Here is a 25,012-nt window from a genome sequence, read left to right as displayed (position 1 = left end):
AAACACGTAATGTTAATTAGTGCAAAACGCCTTTCTGATGATGATGATGCCATTATGCGCCGTAGTCCCAATAACCTTATTGATAGATGTTAAAAAGTGACAAGTAACATTTTGAAAAAACTAGCTAGGTTTTACGAAATAGAAGTAGAAATTCATTTTAAGCCAGTTTTACCGATAACATTTATTATTTATGTACAGTAAATACATTCAAAACATTGAAAAATTTACAAAAAATCTATTTTTTGGCGAATATTACGTAAACTCATAACAAGTTTTCCTTTTTTGGGCCTCAGATATGTGTGTTTAAAATCTTTCAGGTTCCTCGTGTTACACCGTCACCGTGTATTTGTGTTAAGTGTACATACATATTTTTGTCGGGCCCATTTCTCGAACGGTATTAGACTAATATTATTAGTCCACGAACTGTCAAATCGTATGAATTACCATGGCAACACACTAATAATATTAGACTAATACCGTTCGAGAAATGGGCCCTAGGTAACAACGCACACAAAAAGCACATACGAGTATTTAGGCTCGTGGTAATGTCGTGGTGGCCGAGTGGATATGACGATGACGTCCGACTTTCAATCCGGAGGTCGCGGGTTCAAACCCAGGCTCGTACCAATGAGTTTTTCGGAAGTTATGTACGAAATGTCATTTGATATTTACCACTTGATTTTCGGTGAAGGAAAACATCGTGAGGAAATCTGCATACATCTGCGAAGAAATTCAAAGGTGTATGTGAAGTCCCCAATCCGCATTGGGCTAGCGTGGGGACTATAGCACGAGCCCTCTTGCACATGTGAGGAGGCCTGTGTCCAGCAGTGGGACGTATATAGGCTGTATTATTATTATTATTTATTAGGCTCGTGGGCCGTCAGCCTTACCGTACAGGTAAACTTAGGTATGTATCTAATAGATCATTACAAACTGTCTATAAGGGAAGACAGTCTACTAGCTCTCTCGTCGCTTCTGTTAACTCTTGCGTTTGTACTCCACACTTACAGAAGGTCGGTCGGTAGAGCAGAAGTAGTGAAGCTCTTCCTTTCTGGCTGTGTCGGAACGACGTACGGATTTAAATACAGGAGTTGTTGCCCTATGGTTTTCCTCACATTGACCTTACTTAGGCTACGTTTTTCCAAATAGATCAACTCGAATATTACTTATTATACACCGTGTTTATAATGAATTCCGTTAACTTCGGGGTATCGGTAAGAACGTTAAGGGAAACTAAATGGCATAGTTAATATAATTGTTTTAATTTATTTTATTTTTATAAAAGGTTATTAAGTGTTGCATATAGCGTTGTAGTAACACGGGCATTACATTTAACTCAACCAAACAATTGAAAACTGTGACACATCAATGTCATTTCGAACAGCAATCGTCCGAGATAGTATTTACGTTTAGCAGCAAATGTATTATCTCATACTAAACACTAATCAGTATGTAAACAGACCCTAAGGCAAGTGTACACGCTCGTAAGGGCCTTATAAGATAAAAATTAAATATTGATTATCTCCGAAATTAACAGAAAAAAAAACACGGTGTATAAGTATAGCTTGAATAGCTTCTTTGTCATCGCGCCGCGTTTTGGCTTTACTAGGTGCCTAAATAATGAACGATAGAGATACTTTTCATTACCTATACATTATAAATAAGGGAAACCGTGATAAATAAGTATATACTTCATATGGTCGTTAACGGTAAAGCCTGACTAATGAAAACTAATCCATTTCATTCAGTTATGTGGTATGGACCTTTACTGGTAGTAGGACTGTTTCCTAGTAGCCAGACTTAACAAACAAAATATGTAGATCTTACCGAGTAACATTCGCCACAGTATCTTCTCGCACTGTAATCCCAGCAAGCCATTTTGATAAAACAACACAACGCGCGCTCCCGCCTAGTTATCACAAATAAATGTGCTTATTACACAACCACGACCTTATTTATTCAGAGGTGTTATCAAGTCGTTATCGGCGACAAGTTCGCGGGTTTATCGGTGGACTATCGTCGCGTAATCGCCGCGATGCACGATGGCGACGACGCCCCTTATAAGGTAACGATTTTTAAGATTAAGACGTATTTGTTTGCTTCGTATCGACCCACCGATCATAAATATCATAACATCTCAGATTTACTTTTTTTTCTGAGAATGCAATCCAATCATTTTACGAGATTCGATGTGTCCCAAGGTCCCAACTGCCACTACTTGACTTGGAAACAATAATCGCTAAGTTATGAGCTGTCATTTAAACAAATTATCTAAAGATAATGCGCCATACCTACCTATATCTGCGATGAGCGAGAGAAGTTAACTTTTAAAAATATGAAGTGCGATCTGTTATTCTGTTGCTAAGTTAAGTGCGCTAAAGTAGGTACTTTCATTAGGTAGGTGCTAAGGTATTTCGCCTTGAGGAGAAAATGAATATCATAGCATCAAAAATTTAAATATATTTTTTTAATATTGGGCAATCCCGAGTCACAGACCATTCTTACAAATGAAATATAAATTCAATTTACACCCCTCAACCCCCTAAATTTATATTCCGCTTAAAATAACAAATAAGCGATTTTCACTTAATCGCAGTATTAGTACCTAGAGTTAAATAGTTATTGTGATAACTGTGCTGTGTGTTGCGTTTTCGGTATCTACGTCAAACGGTATCTGAGAAAAACGTATTTAATCGATTTGCAATAAAAATGCGCGTTATAAAGATAAGACCTAGCTAGATCGATTTTTCGCCCCCTATGTACATACTCGTATAAATATATACAAAAATTGCTCGTTTAAAGGTATAAGATTTAATAAAAATGTATCTGAGGTTCATTACTTTGAAAAAATGCGCGTTATAAAGATAAGACCTAGCTAGATCGATTTTTCGCCCCCTATGTACATACTCGTATAAATATATACAAAAATTGCTCGTTTAAAGGTATAAGATTTAATAAAAATGTATCTGAGGTTCATTACTTTGAAAAATGACGCTGATACGACAAATAAGGTAGCTCAAGGAAATGACGCTGATACGACAAATAAGTGGTAGCTCAAGGAAATTTACAAAACCACGAATTATTTGTCCTGATTTAATTAATGTTTTTGAGCTATGGCGTTTGGCCAGTTGACAGATGTGACATTAATTGCAGTATAATTGCCATTGTTTTAAATAAATATCAGTATCAGCTTTCGTTAAACCGAACAGTAGGTACTACTTGCCTCATTAAAAATCACCATTAATGTGAATAGGTATGTGAATACTGAATACCTACGTATATTGTGGTTGAATTCAAAACTACTTCGATATAATACATGTTTACTGTAAACAGCAGTCCACATTCCAATGTCAGATAGCCTTAGTAGACCTTTCATTTGTTTATGTTATTTCGACTTTGTTGGAAGAGGTACGTCCTTGTATAATGAAAAGATAGCATTTGATTTGATTGCGTGTCTGAGTAGGTATCTAAATTGTATACTTTTGACACCGTAGCACCATGTATAGATAGGTACTCAAATATATTTTTTGGTAGGAACGGCTACAGGTTTAGTTATCCTCTTGCCGATAAATGTACCCTTTCAAATTATGTAGATATTAGAAAATATTCAGACATATTACGTAATCGTTTTTTATTTTATTTCTCTAGTTAATACTAACGGAAGTAAATCGTTTCTTTATGTTCTGATATATATAAACTATTATAAATTGCTTGATTTGGTAAGTATTTCCAATGTGTTATATTTATAACGTCGCTTATAAAAGTTATAAATTATCTAAAAGTATCAGAACTCAGAAGGAAGTCACTAGCATTGCCTGAATCGCCTCGTTAGTACATCTGCATCAAGCTAGATTAGTTAAATGTCTACCCTCTAGGTACAAGTGGTAGGACTAATAAGCATGCTTATATTCGTTGCAATAAAAACAAATGCTGCGACCTCAGGCAAACTAATCGTTTCTAGAATTCATAACTACTACGGGGATAGAACACTTTAGATCTTGATCTATGTTAAAAGATCATTACCATACATTGTAGTAATTGATCATCTGCTATAAGTTATTTTAGGTACATAAACATAACTAAAGACTGATGACCCCACAGTCAAACTCATTGTTGAGTTTTGCGGGGCTATGACTATATTAAAGAATACGACTATATTTTAATTAATAAAGAAGTAACAATAATAAATAGGCCATCATAATAGGATGGTCAGGGTGGCCTCGTGCCACATGGAGGCGATTAGTTGAGATCCTCCAGGCTGGCTCAACTGGACTCGGCTGGAAAGAGCTGGCCGCGTAGCCAACGTGCATATCGTTCACGCTCCGTGGCGAACGAAACGCTGTCACAGTCGCACTAATATGGAAGAGTGATAGAGAGAGATGACTACGCTACGCTACGCTACGCTACGCTACGGAGCGTTAACGATAGTAACGTTGGCTACGCGGCCTGGAAGTAGCCGCTCAGGATCGTGACAAATGGAAAATTCTTCTGCGAGCCCTATGTCCCTAATGAGGGATAACAAGATTACATTAATCAATCAATGAATAAATAGGCGAGCCGTTAGCAAACTGACATAGTTGGAGTCGATTAGATAGATGAAACCACGGATTGGCAAAGTGTGGGACGTCCTCCCCTCAGACTAAGTAGACAGGGACGTACTTGGAAGTTTTCAGAAAATAGTGTACCCAATTAGCGGGAGTTGTTAAGAAAAGTTAATTATTGTCAGGTTTGTGATGATAATTAAGCATTAAATTTCAGTACAAACTTGGTTTCGGTGTTCATTTCATAAACTATGAGCGACATACATGGTATAAAAGATCTATCCAACTATACTCCATACTATAGGGTTGAAGCGAAAAAAATTAAATCCCCTTTTACGTGTAGGGGAGGTCGCCTAATTTGTTTGTTTTAAATTTTATTTTACGACTTTGTCAGATTATTTGATTTATATATTCATGCCAAATTTCAACTTCCTAGCACTAACGGTCACGTCACGGAGCAAAACCTCGTACAGACAGACGGACGTGACGAAACTATAAGGGTTCCTAGTTGACAATGGAACCCTAAAACAAGCAAAAAGTTGATTCTCAGAAAGGTTTCATGCTTAATTGTCGTCACAAAACTGACAGCGATTAGCTTTTCTTAACTGACTCACGCTAATTATAACTATTTTTGTGGCCAAACTAGTGGCATACAGGGTGTTTAATAGAAATGTTGCAGTGAGGGAAAATCACTTTAGGATAGTTATTTTTAGAAAAATACGGTCTTTCAAATTTCGTATACAACATTATTAAAAAAAAAAACAATTCCTGAATATTAGATTTTTTGTTTAGTACCTAAAAGAATGATAATAACGTCAATAACCTATAACGTCTATTTAATCTAACACCAAAAAAATCCTTCTTTTAAAAACACCTTATTTCAAATTATTAGTGAAGTAAACAATGAATAGCAACAGTTGAAGTCACATTTCACCAATGTGCATATATTATGATTGTATTTTCCTACTTATTTCGATGTCAGGGCCAGCGTATGAATATGTAAACGTTGGTTTTAATCACGGACGTACCAGGACCAGTTATACTAATACGTCGGGTGATAATACGTTTGTGCCATACATAAGCCACGCCATTTACACCAATTTGCAGGACAGCGAAAATAAGAAAAAAAAATATTTTTCGAAAAGTTTTATTTGTAGGAAATATTGATATTAGTAATCATTTAGGCCCATACGTTGAGTATTTATAGTACCATATAAATATTTTGAATATAATGGTAATCATGAAATAAAAGCATTTTTATTATTTCCATATCCGTTTTTGATGAGTAATTAAACGTGACGCAACATTTCGGATATGTCACAATTATTGTGATAATTTTCTGAGTGTAATTATCCTATAAGTAGTAAAACGCACAACATTTTTGATGAATATTTTTATTATATAAACCGACTAGTGTACATTATAGCATATTATTTGTTATTTTAGAAATCATTAAAAAAGACTTTTCTCAAAAATGAATATGGCACAAACGTTTTCGCAGCCGAGCGTGCACGACTGTCACGCAACCTAGTGTCCGCAAGTCTAGGGGAAAACGTCAATTCACTACATCTTATAAAACTACTCCAAACCTAAAAACTACTGAACGGATTTTCATACTACTTTCATCTATTAATAGAGTGATTCTTGAGGAAGGCTTAAGTATATAACTTGTTAAGGTTTTGTGTAAATTGTTTGATATATAACGATGTTGTCGGAAAAAATCACGCTGGCTAGGAGCTTTAATCGAAAACGCTGCCTACTCCGTTTGAGCTATAACAAGTAACAACACAACGTATGGTGGGGTTGTTTCTCATTCATAGGTCTACAAAAAAGTCCGCGATGTTAAATGTCTATCTTTTAAGGATAACTTACTATATCCATTCTTAACTTCTAGAAAAAGATCACGTAATATGTGACATTTGCAAAGCTATTTACATGGATACATTATTAACAATTATCAAAATAAATACGTTAGTTATATTAAGCATTGGATAGAAATTAGGTGGAAAGGATTGGAAGCATATTAGGTGGTGCTTCAGATATAAATACCATTTTTGTTCTGCAGAAGAGGGCTATTCGAGCAATATATAAAATGAACCATAGAGACTCACTGAGAGATAAATTTAAGGAAATTGACATCATGACAGTGCACTGTCAATACATTTATGAGAATATTCTGTATGTGCATAAAAATACTGCCGATTTTAAGAAAAATTGTGACATTCATAATATTAATACTAGAAATAAACATAAGTTCGCCGTGCCCTTCACTCGGCTCCATAAAATTAAAAAATCATTCATGGGTAATTGTGTGAGATTTTATAATAAACTTCCAAACCATATTACTGAGTTCCCAATTAATAAATTTAAGAATCATGTAAAGCGTAAACTTATTTCTAAAGCTTATTATACCACACAAGACTACATGAATGATAAAACAACGTGGGATTAATTGTGATTCGAAATGATTAATTATTTATTATATTTGAATAATGATGATGAAATGGATATTCCAATGCATGTATTTCCTTTGTTGTTTTTATTATATTTGTTTGACATTTAGAATTTATTCTAGAAACAATCTAGACTAGTATTTTTATACATTTTTTTTTGCATGACTATATTTTGTGAAAGTTTTAGTATTAAATTTGATCTATGAATTATATTCATTAGTATTATATATGGAATAATATTTACAACATCAATAAATTGCTCTGATAATTAGATTAAGATAATTATATGTAATACTGTCTTACTATTCATAAGTGCTTGTTGCTAGGCCTACATGAATAAAGTATATTTGAATTGAATTGAATTGACATTTCATACAGATTACAATGGTCCCTTACACCATACAATTTAAATGAATATTTCAGGAGTAATCGTAAATCAAAGTTTCATTTCGAGTCATATAATTGTACGAAATGTTAAAAACGCTATCCGCAGTTAGTTCAAATTTTTACCACCTTATGCGCTGGGATCGCTTTACTTACCCCTACCATGCACTTCGCACGGTCCCAATATAGCGTTATTAAATGTTTAATACTAATCTGAACTATCACTGAACTATACATATTATGAGAATAACAGCGCCCTCTTGACAATGATCATATATTTCTGGTCTGCTGAAGCGATCGACATCAAAATTAAAAGTGATTTGTTAAAATTTAGTTAGTGGAAACCGTTTCCTCCCGAAATGGAATTTCATAGAAAAGTACCGTTATTTCGTTAGGGTCACAAAGTCCTTCGATACAGTGTCAATCAGTGGCATTGCTAAAATATGAACTAAATAATAAAAAAATCGGCCAAGAGCATGTCGGGCCATGCTCAGTGTAGGGTTTCGTAGTTACCATTTTCTCAGAACAGGCCAAACGGTGGAGGGGAGGTTAGGAAGTATCACGTACCTACATTACTTACGAGCATAAGGGAGTACCTTCGCAGCGCTTTGTAATCCTTTTTACTAAGAAGAGAAGATTTTTGTAATAACTCAAAAACGGACAGACCGATCGTGTTGGCTATAGTTTTCATTAAAAGTATTTATGAAACTTATGTTTCACGATTTTTTCCTGTTTTTAAAAGTCGGCAAATTTGAATTTTAGTTGCAACCACAGTTCGTCAATTGCGGGCATCTTTCTCTTTTACTCCTATAAAGGAGTTAAGAGTGACAGAGAAAGATGCTCGCAATTTGCGAACTTCGGCGTGCGCGTTAGGCTCGACTCTAAGAAGCTCCATAACACTATCGTAAAAAAAGATAATATGTTTCTCTCTAATGTCCATGCTCCAGTAACAAGTATGATTGTCTCTGACTATGCACGAATGAGGAAAGATCCTGGCCAAACTATATATACTATGTTATCCTAATATCCCACAATACATATGACTTATGGTCACCCTAATTAGAAAGAGATGCAACCGGCAACGGCCCACTTTGACTTCTCATGTGGACACACTTTTTGGTCAATGTACACTGTCCGGTTTATTCCCTAGGTCCGTGGTACCACACAATTATATTCTATTTGATTATTATCTGATGTAACTAATATTTCATATTTTTTTCGCACAATAAAGTGTTTACTTACATAGCACTTAGGATAGGAAGTAATTTACTTCCCTGGATGGATTTTATTTTATACGGTCTATAATAAGAACTTAATACCTACCACAATCAGGAATTATAAACAGAAAAGTAAATAGGCACAATCTTTCACCGAGAGCCAAGATTCTTTTAATTTGCGTATACAATTTCGTACTAGTGTAATTTTGTCATACTATGACTCGTACTGGCGTACTTCATGATAATAATACAAAACTTTGTCCCCTCTGAAATTGGATCGTACTTAATTTTTATTTCCTTTTCGTATTTTTTTAACTTATCAGCTCTGCTGAGTCTGGTTGGTTTCCAGAAACTGCCTCCCGATGTCCCGAAGCTCTGAAGTTGAAGGTACCTATAAAGTGTTTTCTGTCAATATCCCTACTTACAAAACAGCAAACAAATGACCACATAGGTACTAAACTTGTATAGTGATTGAGACTACTATTAATACATGATTACAGTAATCCGGGCGCAGAACCGGTTGACCAAGGCTTGGGTTTTGCCCGCTCTGTTGCTAACAACCTTCGTCGTCATTCCAATGGCGTACCAAACAGCAATCGAGCATTCGTCGGACCAAACTAGTATAAAAGCGATCTATGCTTATGCATAGTTATTTTATTGCAGATCACAAGTTTCCCGTAATACTGGCTTATTTGAGTCGAAATCTTGCGTTAGCTTAGTACTTATGCAATTGGAATGCAAAACCTTTTTGTGCTCAGTCTCAGCGATTTGCGTTACGTTGCGACACTGTATGACTAGGGATTTTGAAGTTATGGACAGTTTTGTTCATGAATCGACACTTATTAGGAACGGCGAAATGTACAATTAATAATATCATATTTTGAGAAATGTAGATATTTCTGTATTGGGTACTTATACGATAATAATATGTATTCATGAAGTGCTTATTTTTATACATAGGTTCAACATTGGCAGTTATAGTTACCTACACCCGTACCGTAAAAGTCTTGCCCTTCAGTAAGGTCAGAAGATAATTTAACAAAGTTAAAGGCTTGTTACTGGCATGACATGATGTTCTAGCTACATACCTATTAAAAATAACCGGTCAAGTGCGAATCCGTTTTTTCGTGCACCGAGGGTTCCGTACAAACTTTGAATTATGTCGTGTAACTACATAGGCGAAATCATTTTGATCAGAAGTACTTATACTAATTATAATTGTGTACAGCGCCATCTATCGGCAAATTGTCTAACTAATTGGCGCGATGTTATGCACGCGTGTTGGTTTTTTGAGGATAATTCTCTAGTGAACCGATTTCAAAAAATGTTCTTTTATTTGAAAAAATGGGCCAAGACCATGTCAGGCCTTGCTCAGTGTAGTTACCATTCTGTCAGAACAGGCCAAACGAGAGCTATTAATTAGTACCTATCATGTACATTACAAGCATAAGGGAGTATCTTCGCAGCGCTTTTTACTAAAAATAGAAGATCTTTGCAATAACTCAAAAACGGCTAGACCGATCATGTTTGCTTTTGTTTCACATTATTTTCATATTTTTTGGACCCATGGTTCAAAAGTTAGAGAGGAGGGGACACATATTTTTTCTTCCGGAGCGATTATTTCCTAAAATGTGATAATCCAAATCAAAAGGGACCTTATGGCGATCGGCCCTTATGCAATTATTAGCGGTGCGCCAATACTAATGCGGTATGCGTATATTAATTATCCCTTTCGGATTGTTCCTTTTGGATTGTCACAAATATTAACATTATCAAAAAAAAATTACCGGTCTGTTAATTAAGTGTGTAATGCTTAATATATTTATAAAAAAACTATCATACAATGCCTTTTGATATATTATTATATGTTATAACCTTATAACGTAATTTTTATTATACGTTTCTTTTGACATATGGTGATTTCATCTAGACTGTCATTGATATAATGGCCATTGTAATATAATTTTTTAATAGTATATAGACATGATTTATAATGAATTTTGTTATTATATTTTTGTGTAATGTAATACTTTATACAATTTTATCAAGTATATATACATATATTGTATATGTAACATCTTTTGTCATATTTAATTTAAAGATAACGTAAAGTTTTACATATTTTTTATAACAAGTAGCGTATCATTAAGTACAGATTATCATCCCATCTAACCCAACCTACCATATTTTATTTACAGGAGGTCGAAGTTCTAACCTAACCTAACCCTCCTTTTACTAGGTAGTTGGGTCAAAATTCTTTTCGTTGACTTGTTTCTGACGACTCTGTCACGCTTGTATCTATGTCTTTATCAAATAAATAAAAAAGGTTGAGTGCTATTGTATGTCTTTATAGCAGTAGATTATATTTTACATGAGAAAAATTTAATTTCATACCAAGAGCTCCAATCCGTCACATATTAGGGGACAAAAAATAAGAAAACGAAAAGAATTTTGACCCAGGTATTCGTTTGTGCGGAGACGCAAACCTAACCCATTTATGTCATGCAACTAATTATGCCACACATAATTATGTGATGTCACTTGTTAGTACTTAGTTGTTAGAACAAATAATATGCGTTAGAGTATGTAATAATTAAGGAAATGTATATTAGACGAAGTGTAAATATACCTTATGACCATTATACCATTATAAAATGAGATTATGTATGCTGTTAATTAGGTAATAAGGTAGTTAAGTATGCCATTTATTACGTTATTCAAAATAACGATATATCAAACTATAATATATGGTAAGTAATTATAAAAATGTAGAACAGCCAACAGGAGTGGCCATTGCTCCATACAAATTACAAACGTACTCGACTGTTTCCTCCGTGGTTTTTAAAGCTAAGAGCAATGATTTTTACAACAGATTATTATTATTCATATCTGTGTCGGACTGTTTAACTTTTTTTGATATTTTTGTTTTTTAGGCGCTATTATAGGGCACTTCAAATATTCGCAAAAACGGCCTAATTTACTAGGCCGCAAAGAGATACATGGTATTGAAAACTGACATCAATTAGCCTAAAAAGAAAAACAGCCCAACACAGATAATTTCATTACCATATTTAAATCTCAAAATTTCGTTACATTTGGTTCATTAAGTTTTGGAGGAGGAAACAGTCGAGTACAAAACATCGTTTTTTGAGATTTTTACGCAGGATTGTTCGCCGTCCTTATCGCACTAGTTTTAGGAGCCGCTTCCGTTAGCGAGACGGATATATTCACCTAAAATATTTAAATCTCAGCTCCCGTATCCTCTTAAGTGGTTCTCGAGATATTTAGCAATGTGACAGACCCAGACAGATGGACGGACGTACAGAGTCGCAACATAAGGGTTCCTTTTGTACCTTTTTGGTACGGAACCCTAAAAATTCGTTCATATTTCACGTAAGTCTTTGAATATTTTTTTATTTATTTGTACAAGTAATTGGTAATCTCGTAAGTTTCCTCGAATAGTGATCGAAGGGCTTAAATTGCCGTATGTTCGTCCAGGGCCTACCCTTCATTCCAAGGGTTTTTTTCGTTACTTACCCGGGAAAAAACCCTGTGTCTAGTGAATTTGGTAAAAACTCTTTAAGGTTCCATCAAAAACCCCCACAACCTGTATAACTATCATGTAGTGCCCATTATGATTTTTGTTATGTCCATAGACTTGCAGATTATTACTTTAAATGTTCTTAGTACCGACCTACTACGTTTGCAAACATGCGTGTGGCTCCCCTGAATACCCTGAAACGAGCTCATAGCTATTACGGCCGCATGATCTATGAGATTAAAACAGAATCTCTCGAGTAATTTCACTACATGTAGCTATAAAAGGGGTGACATAGAAGGGTTGTAACAATTTTTACTTTATCCAACATATCTCAGCAAAAAACCATACCGTTATGAACTTTATAATGATAATTCATTATCTTTCAAAAACAATCATCAAAATTAAGAAAACCGTAAAGGTATGTTTTGACACTCCTTAATCTAGACTAGTCGATGAACAAGAAATAACATTAAGTATATCAAATTTATACAAAAATAAATCACGATTTGGTCAGAATAATAATTGGTAATTGCCAAATACATAATAAATATGCCAATGCGTAAATAAATAAAGCGACCTCTTGAAACTTGAAAAAAACAAAAAAAATAAGGAAAAATATCATAATAACGCAAACCTAATATTTTACGTTACGATATAAATACGATCAATCAAACGATACGACTTTGTCACTCAAAACCGCTTTACATGCGCATTTGAGACGTACTGCGTCAAAAGGTGCATTTCAAAAGGGGGATAAGAGGGAGACACAACTCTCCTCTTCCGCAACCCTCCTAGGTGTTCCCTAATTGTCGACTTCCTATTTCGGGAAAGCTTCAAAGCTAGTTACGCCCTTGCAACCTTCGTCTAAACGAGTTAAACTGCATTTGACGCAAAACCTATCAAACTGCAGAACAGTAAGTAAGTATACGTAATAACTCTTATAATTAAATTAAATCGCAAGGACGCGTGCCCACGCGCAGGCTGTGACGCTGGTTTCCCTTTCACTGAGTTGATTGGTGCGATTAATAAGCACTCCACTTGGATAAATGAATATAGGCAAACTTTGTGCCGAAGCTTTACGAACGCTTATATGGCTCTTGTCATTTATAGTGTCTTATAAATTACGAGTATGTGACATTAAAGCAACCTTTACTTGTGCCATTAAATCTCTATTTACGCCCTGGTGAGATAATGAACTAATTTGCCTTTTCTTTGCTTTTTGAAGTCTTCAACTTTTAGGGAAAAAGTGTTTGTAGGTCTTCATCATGCCATCGCAAGTTTTGATTGTGCCTATTAGGCACGTACTTACCATAAGTTATCGATTGGGAAACTACGCCTCAAAACTACTTAGTAGTTATACAAAAAAATTGAATACATGTAATTTTTGCGTTTCGACTCGTTTTTATAAATCTGGGCAACTCATAGTAGGATAAAATGTAGTCGATTAAGGGTAGGTAGTCAATTTCTCATTCCTTTTCTTATTTCTTTTTTATAATATTCGAATATTATTCGAATAGCTCATCAGAAAAAATCGAACATTTGCAATCCCTACTTGTACCCTTAGGGCTCCGCCGTACCATCATAATTTTTTTACCAGCTTTTTTTTTTCTTAAAGTCAACTCACACTTGACTATAATGGGACAAATTGTGAAGTAGACCCTCTCAAACAAAAAAGGATTTTCCAAACATACGAATTTTGACAAAAACGGGACTAATCTAAATTCAATAAAAAAAATATTTCCGAAATGACAAAACGGTTCAGAAATGACCGAGTTATGAAGTAGCAAACATTAAAAAAAAAAACAATAATTGAAGTTGATAATCGAAATTATTTTCATAGGAATTTGACATAATGGCACTGCTACTCTAACTTTCAATTATCCGATTATATTTACCTTTACGTACATAGTTAGAATTAAAATGTAGTTACATACATTATTGAGCTAAAATAACCTCTTCTTATATTCTCTACGAAATCAAGGTGGCTTCGGAGCTACGAAAATGCGTCATACATAAAGGCCATTTCTCAACCGGGCAGTCCACCACCGCGCAAGAACGCATTCTCTCGCGTTTTCCTGTTACGACCCGTCGTCTTTCGCAACAGTCTGATTCAGACTAGACTAGCTTCATGAAAATGATTTGCTATGTCGTGATGAAAGCCTTTGTAACGATGTGTACGAGTACATACTCGTAATTTTTTAAGAAAAAAAGTTACTCATATTTCTTAGCCTTTGTAACGATGTGTACGAGTAGATACCGTAATTTTTTAAGAAAAAAAGTTACTCATATTTCTAACTACCCTCGACCACACTAGATCCTACACATTATAATGTACTTTTTCTATAAATTATGTCTATGCATAACATTGTATATTTAAGTTGAGTTGGGTTGAGAGTTTTGTGTTACATATTAGTTAGTACCACTTAACATTTTTAAATGGATCAACTTTCTCAATAACTGTAATTATAAATACGTATTGTGTGCTTTTTAGATTTTGGATCGCGAAAAAGAAAGCTTCTCATTACACACAAAATATATTTTTAATTATAATAATTTATAATTTTTTTATAATACATATGTATAATTTTGTGTGGGATACCTCAGTAGAAACTAACGCTATCCAGTTTAAGTAAAAACAACAAAATGACTATACAAAAATTGGAAGTCGCCATTAAAAATAACACTAGGTACTAATAATTTAGAGAAATATGGAAACCCTGCGCATACACTGCGTGTTTCTAAATAAATTTACTTGGAGGAATTTGATACGGTATATTTAGTTTTAAAATGTGTATTGATAAAGTTGATCGTGTAGCCAATGAAGTTGTGAGTTTCCTCTTAAATTCCTTTTTCAGCTGTTAGAAAGTTTCGATTCCATAATGTAAAACATTTATTTTACTGCTTTAGGTCTTTGAAGTCATTCATTACTACCCAACGCACATAGTCGTCAGATCTCTTAAAGAAAAGCCTTGTGGCCAAACACTAAAGTTCAAATTGGCTCGATTAATGAGTGAATCACGTAACACCGGCCATTCGTCCTCGACCTAAAAAGACAAAAGTGAAAATCGGACCGCAAACAACAACACAATTCTTTGAGTTCTAAGAAGTTATGAAAAATTTAGTTTGGCGATTGGCAATTAGTGAGTCACTCTTTACAACAGCTACATTTTATATTTAGGGAAAATGATTACAACGAATGTGAAAAGGAGAATGCAACAGAATGCAATATGATTTATATGATAGTGTCATTCTGTTTTTGATTAGCATTTTGCTCTTGACTAGTTTTTTAGCTACTCAAAACTTGCCAGAAAAAGACTGATCTTTATCAAAAATAACGGCATTTTGTTTACTGTTTTTAACTTGTAACACCATTCTGTAGAGTTCTCTTTTGTTGAGGCATGCCATGGTTTCGGTCTTCCTAAATTATTTCCCCATTTTCCACGCCATTTAAGAAAAGATCTTAAGGAATCTCAGGCATAATTTAAGTTTTCACAGGTTTACTTGAAGAAGGTACTACGAGTGTACGTTATACGCAATCTTGTGCCTTTCTTGAAGTTATCCTTTAGCGGGGTACAATTTGCGCGGCATCTCAATGGCCGCCTGGAAAGTATGAAGGACGCCCTTGAGGTTTTTTAAATAACAAGGGAAAGTTTTGCACAAGCCAATAAAATTTAGAAAAAGAACTCACTACTAATGGACAATGAATTCGTAGTTACTCGAATACACCTTACCTACATTTACATTAATTATCCAGAGGTACAGTCAGCGTCAAATACTTTTTAGCAGTCAAAGTGGCCAAATAGTTCGGTACACCATACTAAATATATGGTGTACCGAACTATTTGGCCACTTTGGTTGCTAAAAATTATTTGACGCTGACTGTACGTCAAGAGTGATTCCCGTTTTCCTTGATTTTGTGTTCCCAAATATACTAAATAAAACTGGATTAAAAATTTCTGATACTTAGAATTAGAAGCAAATCGTATAAATAACCATTAAGACGGAGTAAAATTAGAATTAACTCAACAGTAAATGGCTTTATAAAAAGAATATAAGTTTTTTTTATAGTTTTTACTTAAAACCTATTGAAGCATTATCGTAGCGTAGCTAATCGGACAAAGTGCTAAAAAACAAGCGTTTCTGCGTGTAGGCAGGTCGGGTATATAATAAATATGCTTTTTATTGTACCTAGTTTAAGTTCAGTCCTAAGTATACCTGATTTATTTATATTTAACATCTGTAGTCTGTGTTCATTAAAACAAAAGAGCAAAGAGGCATATTTAATCAGTGTTAATAGTGCTAGTTGTATTTATTTGACGAATAGTATTCACTAATTATGCTGATATTAAAATATCGGCATAATTAGTGAATACTATCGACGGGCCAACCCCATTTGTTCCTTAAGTATTCATGCTATTATACTGATAATAAAATGCACCAACTGATTACTTAATAAAAAAAGTAATATAAAGCTACTATTTTTAAACTAAATACTTAATATCCAAATTGTTTAACATTTGAATCAATTTAAATTATCTTTTACTAATAATTATTAGCAACACTGCTGTAAACGAATTAACAAAGGTTCAATTTTAACTAGTGTCCGACCGAAGTTTCGGTTTCGGTTTCGGCAGATTTCGGCATAAGTAAATCGTGTTTAGGCCGAAGGTTCGGTTTCGGCGCAAAAACTGCCGAACCTTTCGGTCGCACCGAAACTTATGACCAGGGGTCGGACAAAAAGTGCGAATGACGTCAAACCACTTATAGGATGATTTCAAATAGTATTTTTGATTTTCATAAACAATTATCACGTATCATTTATCAATCTCTTTATTGACCTCTTTATTAAACGATATCGCCACTTGAAATGAGTAAGTACGTTTTTGACTGACACATTGTCAATCAGATGAACAGTCAGCGTCAAATACTTCGTAGCAGTCAAAGTGGCCAAATAGTTCGGTACACCATACTAAATATATGGTGACATAGACATAGACATAGACATAGAAGAGTTTTATTTAACATCACAAATATCGCATTGGTACATTTGAACATAAAATCTTAAAACTACTAAAACAATTTTATACTAAGATGCGTTGGCTGACATATAAACAGCGTGATGTTAAAAAGGGGCTCGACTCAGCATAAAGTTGCAGTAAATGTACTGCAACGCTGGTTTTCAGTCGGTCCCTAGTAATAAAAACAAAACATAAGAAAACAAATTTCAAAACAAAAACATTAGGAAAAGGAAGAGAAGAAAAAGTTAGATGGGTGTGTATGTGTATATGTGACGAAACGGAGTGCAATTTATAAAATTATTTGTGTACCTACTGTGTAGTTTTTGTATGTGCTTTAGTTTGTGTACAAAATCATATTAGAGTATTTTAATAAAATAATAATAAAGCATTTTTTTTTGTATATATAAGTTAGGATAGGATATATAGTTGAGTGTAAATTTGTACTTATTAAGAATATAGTTAATGAATTATGTCTGGCTGGGCCATTATAAGAGATAAGAAGGTGTCGCTTAAGCCGTGTTTTAAAACTGTTACGAACTATTTGGCTACTTTGACTGCTACGAAGTATTTGACGCTGACTGAACAATAAATTGACTTCGTTATTGTTTAGCTATTGTATCCTCACGATTATATTTAGCTAAAATTTATATTTACTAATATATAAGAAAACGCTATAAATTTTCATCTTTACTCGAATATTGTGGCAATTTTCCGTTTTTGGAGGTACGTGACAAACACGTATACTGCTAATCTTACCTACTGTTCCCACTTTTGACTATTAAACCTATTTATCTGAGGATCCCACAGACTTGTTCTAACTAATTTCAAATAATTATACCTTATGGTAACAAGTTTCGTGAAATTTATTTTATTCACTACATCACCCTACCACCTGTATTATTAATTCCATGGATTTATTTACGATTATTTTGTTACTTCATTAATACTACTTTGTTACTACATGTCACACGGAAGTTTAAATACAAACTCAAACATCATCCTGTGTGCAAGATTAAGTACGTCATTTTTACGTCATCCGCACTTTTTGTCCGACCCCTGCTTATGACCTTGTACTTTTGTATCTATTTTTTTAGTCTAAAGACTGTTCAATTTACTAAGCGGACACCCAAAATGCATGTATAAATCAATTAATTGATCTAGAAACGTTTTATTTTTATAAACGTAATAAAACGGAACCCAAAGTACCTACTTACCACTCCTTTTTGAATTAATTTGCTCCACTATCTGACCAGCATAGTGCGGCACTTGTTATATCAGGCCAAAACAAAGCAGGGATAGTATGCTTCTGATGGATGGTAACATTGGTAACTATCAATCGTTTTTCGTTTCATTTTGTTTTTTAATTCGCTATCCTCTTCTTCTTGATTATTCGTTCCTTTTACAAAATAGAACGCTCTTTTTGGGGCCACTGGAATAAACTGGCTGTCAGGCAAGAACTTTCTTCCCGAATTTATCTGTTTTTCATGGATTTCTCCTCATCGGGCACAATTCTCCTATGACAGTAGTGTAATGTTGGGGGGTTGGGGGGGTTGGGGGGTCTTATTAAATTACTTTATTCATATGTTTCGTACATTTTGTCATCCATTAAAATGTAACGAGGATAATATTTTTCATTCCTCATGCTCTGAAAGAGGGTTATTGTTTTTCTACGAGTATTAAGTGTGCTATGAAATTTCGATTCTAATATTTAAGTCCTCATTCCATAAACAACGATAAATCTGCCTAAATTGTTAATTGAAAGTACCCTCTAGAAATACTATGAAAGTTTATCTTAGTCACGTTTTTTTTAAACATGTGCACTTTACTTTCCTCGTGTTCGAAAAGAAAAGTAGAGTGTTTAACTCGAGTGAAAAGTATCATTTTAGCCTAGGACTATTCGAGCGCCAAATAACCACGACTGAAATTTCTGCGCGATTTCTGCTTTCTGCCATTTTATGCTTTTTATTTTAAACTGTCCCTATGCTAACGTCTGCTTTCTGGAATTTCGCGAACCGATAACATATTTTTAGAATTTAACCAACTTCTGGACTAAACCTACGGGACTAAAATCTTCAATTCTATGATGCTCTTCAAATGTTTTAAATATTTGCGTTTGACTTGAGCAGTGAATACTTACTAGTGCACCATGATGTCCATGATTGCACAGTTAACTTGCAATGTTCTACATTAATTCAATGCATTGGGGAAAATATTTGGCTGTTGAAGAACAAATATGTAGCAATTGATGAATAAGAGCTTGTTGCGAGCTGTATGTCAATTGTTTTTAAATTAGCAGATTCATAAAGGTGTACGAGTGTCCACTTAGTAAATTGAACAGGCCTTATTGAAGCTTGGTTGATTGTGACCTTTAAAAAATAAAACTTAGTATAGGTACATTTTATTTTACGTTTTTTAGGGTTCCGTACCTCGAAAAGAAAAAACGGAACCCTTATAGGATCACTTTGTTGTCCGTCCGTCCGTCTGTCTCTCTGTCAAGACCCATTTTCTCAGGCACGCGTGGAGGTATCAAGCTGGAATTTATATCAAATACTCAGGTCTACTGTTCCTTGGAGCTGTGAAAAAAACAAACTTCTAAGCCAACGAAATCAAAAGATACAGCCGTTTATGCCGCAAATTTTCGACACTCGCAAGGGAATCAAAACCTACAGGGTACTTCCTTCTTGAAATTTGGTACGAAGCAACGTCTTATAGCACAGATAAAGAAAAAATTGCGAAAACCGTAAATTTTTAGTTGCATCATAAAATAATATATACCTACACATTTGTAAGGAACCCTCGGTGCGCGAGTCCGACTCGCACTTGGCCGGTTTTTTTTTTTTTTTGTACCACCTATGCGAATTACAATTTACTTTTTCATGGGTAACGGTCCAACAAAAGTTTCGGTTTCGGTTACGGTTTTTGGCAGAAAACTAGAACCAAAACCGAACCTTCGGTTTCGGTTTCGGCAAAAAAACATGTTTCGGTCGGACACTAATTTTAGCGTATCAAATTTCGAGGCGATCGTGTCAATCAATAGTGAACCGTAATGAAGTTGAAATAGAATTGTTTTTATTAAAGAGCATTTTTTGAACGGCCTTCACGTGATTACTTCCGAGAGCTTGAATCCAAAGCTGTTTAAAACCCGATCACTATCTTAAAACTACTACGCAAATTGAATTTACGTACATATTCATAGTATAATAGACATATTAATAGTCAAACCCAGGCTGTCACTTGGAAAACATAAGAGATACTAACAATCCGTTATTCCTGATCCTGACATTACTAAAACGAGTACAGTACCTAACGAGTAGTGCGGATACTAGATACCTTCACAACTTGCTTTGGTTTGTTAAATCCATGTACATATTGTACATGTTATTATGGAATAGTAAACTTAATTTAAAATAAAACTGATCCCGGACTTAAACATTTACATAGGTACTTTTATTATCAAATTAACCTATTTAAACTCAAAAGAGCAACTCTTATGGCAACATTTTGCAACTTATATAAGTAGTTGATCACAACTTTTATACTTTACACAACCGCCTGCAATCAGGCAGGACCATATTAAGTACCTAGTTAAGGATAAAGAAAACCTTTTACTACATTGGCCCCAAAGTGACAATTGCCTGAAAAGGATCAATCATGCAACCTCATCTCTACTAAGTACATATATACACGGTGTAACACGACGAACCCGAAAGATTTAAACTGTGTATTCCTGATCACATTTATTAAAGACCAAAATGTCGTATATTTTTTTCTGGAATTCGCCTAGTTTTAGAGTTAATACCAATTAAAAAATACATCTTCGTATTGTTACTTAGTGCAAAACGCCTTTTTGAAGGCGATGATTTTAGGGAGTAGTCTAAATAGCCTTACTGATATATGTCAAAGAGTGACCAGTAACACTTTTCAAAAACTAGGTTTTACGAAAACAAAAAGTAAAAAATCACTTTAAGTGCCAGTTTTCCTAATTACCTTTACTTTGTATGTAGGTTAAAATTGAAATAAAAACAATTTGTTTTTTTTTTCTTTTTGCGAAATTTACTAACATACTCATAAAACATTTTTTCCTTCTTTTGGCTTCAGAAATGCTTGATTAAAATCTTTCGGGTTTCTCGTGTTACACCGTATATAGTTTCGAGCGCAGGAGGTCTGGATAACATTTTCTTTCGTAGGTATATGATATCTATTTCAATTTTTGTTTATAATTTATAGTGTAGGGAGCGTTTCTACACTATTTTTTTCAAATAAGGTAGAAGTACTAGTGCTCGACGCTGCACTAGTATTCGACATGGGCACTTTATGTCAAAGTGACAAGGATTAAGTTCGAAAATACAGAAAAATCTTCGTTGTTCAAATTTAACCTAATATAGGTTCCATGAAATAAAGTGCCCATGTCGGTGACTAGTGCAGCGTCGAGCACTAGTACTTCTACCTTATCACAAATCAAAATATAGTAACAAAATAATTTGATTTGTTCTAGAGTAGTATATGTATAGACTGTATAGGTAGTACCTAATAAATATATTACTTGTAAATCTTGTAATACATAATGTCCATGTAATAATCTATTAAATACTCATTATTTCTTAACGATCAAAGATATGATAATTTATCTCCCTCAATTAATATCACCAAAAACCAGTTTAACACTGTCCAAGTGTCTATGTTCATGTATATTAAAATATAATTATGCAAGATAATAGTAGGTATGTATACTCGGATAAAATTACCACTAGTTAAATTACTCTTAGACATTGAGAAACGTATGAACGACACCTTTCCTCAAAAACAATTGTGCTTAATTGTTTTAAAGAAGTACTTACTCTAATCGAGACATTATTTTTATTGACAAGTTTTTTTTTAATTAAGGTTCTTCACACCGCGCGGTTCAAATTCCAACTCGTCGATTACGCGAGAAATCTAGCTACATAATAACATGTCAGTATAATTTCATTCTTTTATCGAGCGCTTGCCGGAAACCAATTGAAGTTGTTCTCCAATAACATATATATAGTTAATATGGATACAGTTCCAACTTATACTGGAAGGCCTAGGCAGAGCTCTCGGTAAGCGATGGATATTAACAGCTCCTGTCTGGGTGATCGTGTAGAGCGGAACGTTAATGTTTAAACGTTGAAGCAATAACGACCTTACCACCGATAGGTAAATACCAGATTAGTTTAATAAATAGCGTGAAGTTTGTATGGCGCATTTTAAATGCGCAATTATAGATCGCGCTGATTTTACCTGTTTTCTTTGTTAATTGTATCGTATTTTAAAACAGAAATTACCAATATTATCAAGTTTTTTGTTTAACAAGCGGTTAACTTCTAAGTTAGTAATCTGTTAAATAGGTAATCGCTAACGAAAACCTCGGCAGGGAGCTCGTTCCACAGCCGGAGCATCCGCGAGAGGCAATTTCTCTTAAACAGCAGAATAAATATGTGTAATAATTAGCAATTTGTTATTAATGTAATCATAATTATTACATATATAAATTCTACACGTAAAACCAATATAACTTATTTTTATTATGATTATCGCGTTGCGTTCAATTAGACAATCGTTCTAATTCTAACCTATCGGAAAATTCAGGGAAATTACACAAATAATCATGGTATACATATATAACAGGGTTCCACCTGAACCCTAGAAAATATACTTCCCTTCTGAGATAGTTGCAGATGGGTGAAACTGGCAAGAACTTATACCCTTCTATCCCTTCTACATTGATACCGATTTTGGCTGATTGGGTATGATTGATAGTGGGTACCTAATAGGAAGGTAATCATGATTTATTCGCTAACGTAGGTACAGTCAGCTGCAGAGAAATGTGTAAGTTTATATGCAAGGTCCTTAGCGAATAGTATTGCTGACTGTACCTAAATACATATACTAGACTCTGTGCGGAAAGAGTCGTACTCGTAGAATGTAAAATTTACATTCCACGATCCTTCTTTTTCCACACAGACTCAAGCGTATATTGTTAGAGCTCTATATATATATATATATGCACAGTAGTAGATATGTATGAATATACCTACAAATATGTATACATATCGTTTATACGATGGTAAGTATGGCAACAGCTTACATCATCAACCTTAATCGTCGGCCAACGAGTTTCGCTTTTTTATTAACGTTTAGTTAGTAGGTATAGCCGGTCCGATTTCTAAGATCAAGTTCGCGCGGCGTACAAAAACTTTGAAGTTTTTTTTACAATTTGTTGCTTAATATAATTTACAATATATTTTGTTACAATTGCAAGTAGGTAAATAAATTAAAAGTGTTATCAGTTCATCTTCTGATGTCTGAATCTGATGTCTTCGCGATAATGTATTGTTTTGTTTGTTCAATTACCAGTTTGACCCAGGAATGTCTCATTTTAAACATAGAGAGAATCATACTGTCTTTGTCTTACGCTAATACTATAGTAGCACTCAAAGAAAAGGATGAATATAATTTTCCTGGTTCTTACTGACTGACAAGTTGTGTTGACCAGACATGTAATTCCGAGTAGGTTTATCACTTAATATATCATACATTAAAAATAACAAAAAAGTTAGGTCTTATGTGGGATACCCATGCAGGTACCCACGCAAAAGCTCTTGAGGCGGCTCAAAGGCTACTAATGCGCGAATGCTTATGCAAGTTTCGTACCATTTTGGTCTCGGACGTGTGTGCGAATCAAAATCCACGATTATTTAGATTTAATCAAGGCATTTACAACACTCCCACAGCGGGAGAAGCGCGCAATGAATATTTACAAAGCTTCGCTTCCCTGTGTTTTATATTAAGAAAAACTGTTCACGTTTTATGCAAATACGTCGGCGTTGAGCGAAAACTAGAAAGTTGACACACACACACACACACATGCGCGACGCGTGTGTAAACCGGCTAGGTTTCATAATTCTTCACGTATTATTACAATATTGTACACCTTCATCCATCGACTTGTACAAGTAAACCAATTAAAAAGTAATAACAAAGAAACATTAAAAACAACTTACCGTATCCGTTTCTTCAGAAAAACCCGACTCCCACAACATGTTTGTGTCGAACAGTTCAAAGCACTTCAAAATAACGAAAATCACAACTTTATATTCTTGTTGTAAACAATCAGTCCATTCTAAGGGGTGTTGACGTATCCCGTGACGTTAACGGAGTTAGAACCCTACGCGTTTAAATTTGAAACGCGCGCGACTGTTGCCGATGCTGTGTGTCGACGCTATGTGCGCGAGCGCAGGCCGAGCGCGTCCGAGCCCCCTCCGAACGCTGCCGAAGTCGCCCGACCGAGCCGACCTACTTTGTGGAAACGCCCGCCAAGTGAGCAGTGATTTTTTTTTCCATTTTCCAATGAAATTCAATACCTACGCGCAACCTTAAGAGTTAAGATCAAGTAATATTCTTGCGTTTCTTTTTCTTATATGGTAGCACATTCAATTAATTGCAGACTTTTCATAGGTCTAGTCTGCCAAGAATGTTGACATTTACCGTCGTCGGAGCTTAAATGTCAGAAAAAATTATTATTATGCCTGCTGAGTTTGAATAGGCAGGTACTCGTGTGATGAACGTACAATGATGCCTATACCATTCGTATACCTACTTACTCGTAAGTCATCAATAATAAATTCTCTTCTCCCTGAAATGATTGAGAGCGGCTTTTATTATAAAACTACGGATTTTATGTCAAACCTGGCTGTGTAACATTGAAAGTATATTAAATTTGGAACAATTTAAGCCCATATACAGCATCTTATGTCAAATAGTTCTTCATATATGAAGGTTTAAATAACCGGCCAAGAGCATGTCGGGCCACGCTCAGTGTAGGGTTCCGTAGTTA

The 25,012-nt window shown here is 34.6% G+C and overlaps 1 protein-coding gene across 2 annotated transcripts in view; it reads right to left on the bottom strand.

Moving 5' to 3' along the window:
- LOC133517108 (DNA-binding protein D-ETS-4) overlaps positions 1–24,441 on the bottom strand; it is a 49,705-nt gene extending 25,264 nt beyond the window's left edge. The window contains exon 1 of one of the 2 annotated variants that reach the window (XM_061850264.1): positions 24,180–24,441. In XM_061850264.1, the coding sequence (XP_061706248.1) occupies positions 24,180–24,218 (39 nt within the window). In that variant the 5' untranslated portion in view covers positions 24,219–24,441. Of the gene's footprint in view, positions 1–1,827; positions 1,923–24,179 lie in introns of those variants that run through there. The other variant, XM_061850262.1, reaches the window with a different exon arrangement.
- Between the last annotated feature and the right edge of the window lie 571 nt (positions 24,442–25,012).

This window comes from Cydia pomonella, chromosome 4 (assembly GCF_033807575.1).
Source record: "Cydia pomonella isolate Wapato2018A chromosome 4, ilCydPomo1, whole genome shotgun sequence".
NCBI classification, from domain to species: Eukaryota; Metazoa; Arthropoda; class Insecta; order Lepidoptera; family Tortricidae; genus Cydia; species Cydia pomonella.
Note: the sequence above shows the minus strand (reverse complement) of the source record. Positions and strands in the feature narration are given on the sequence as shown.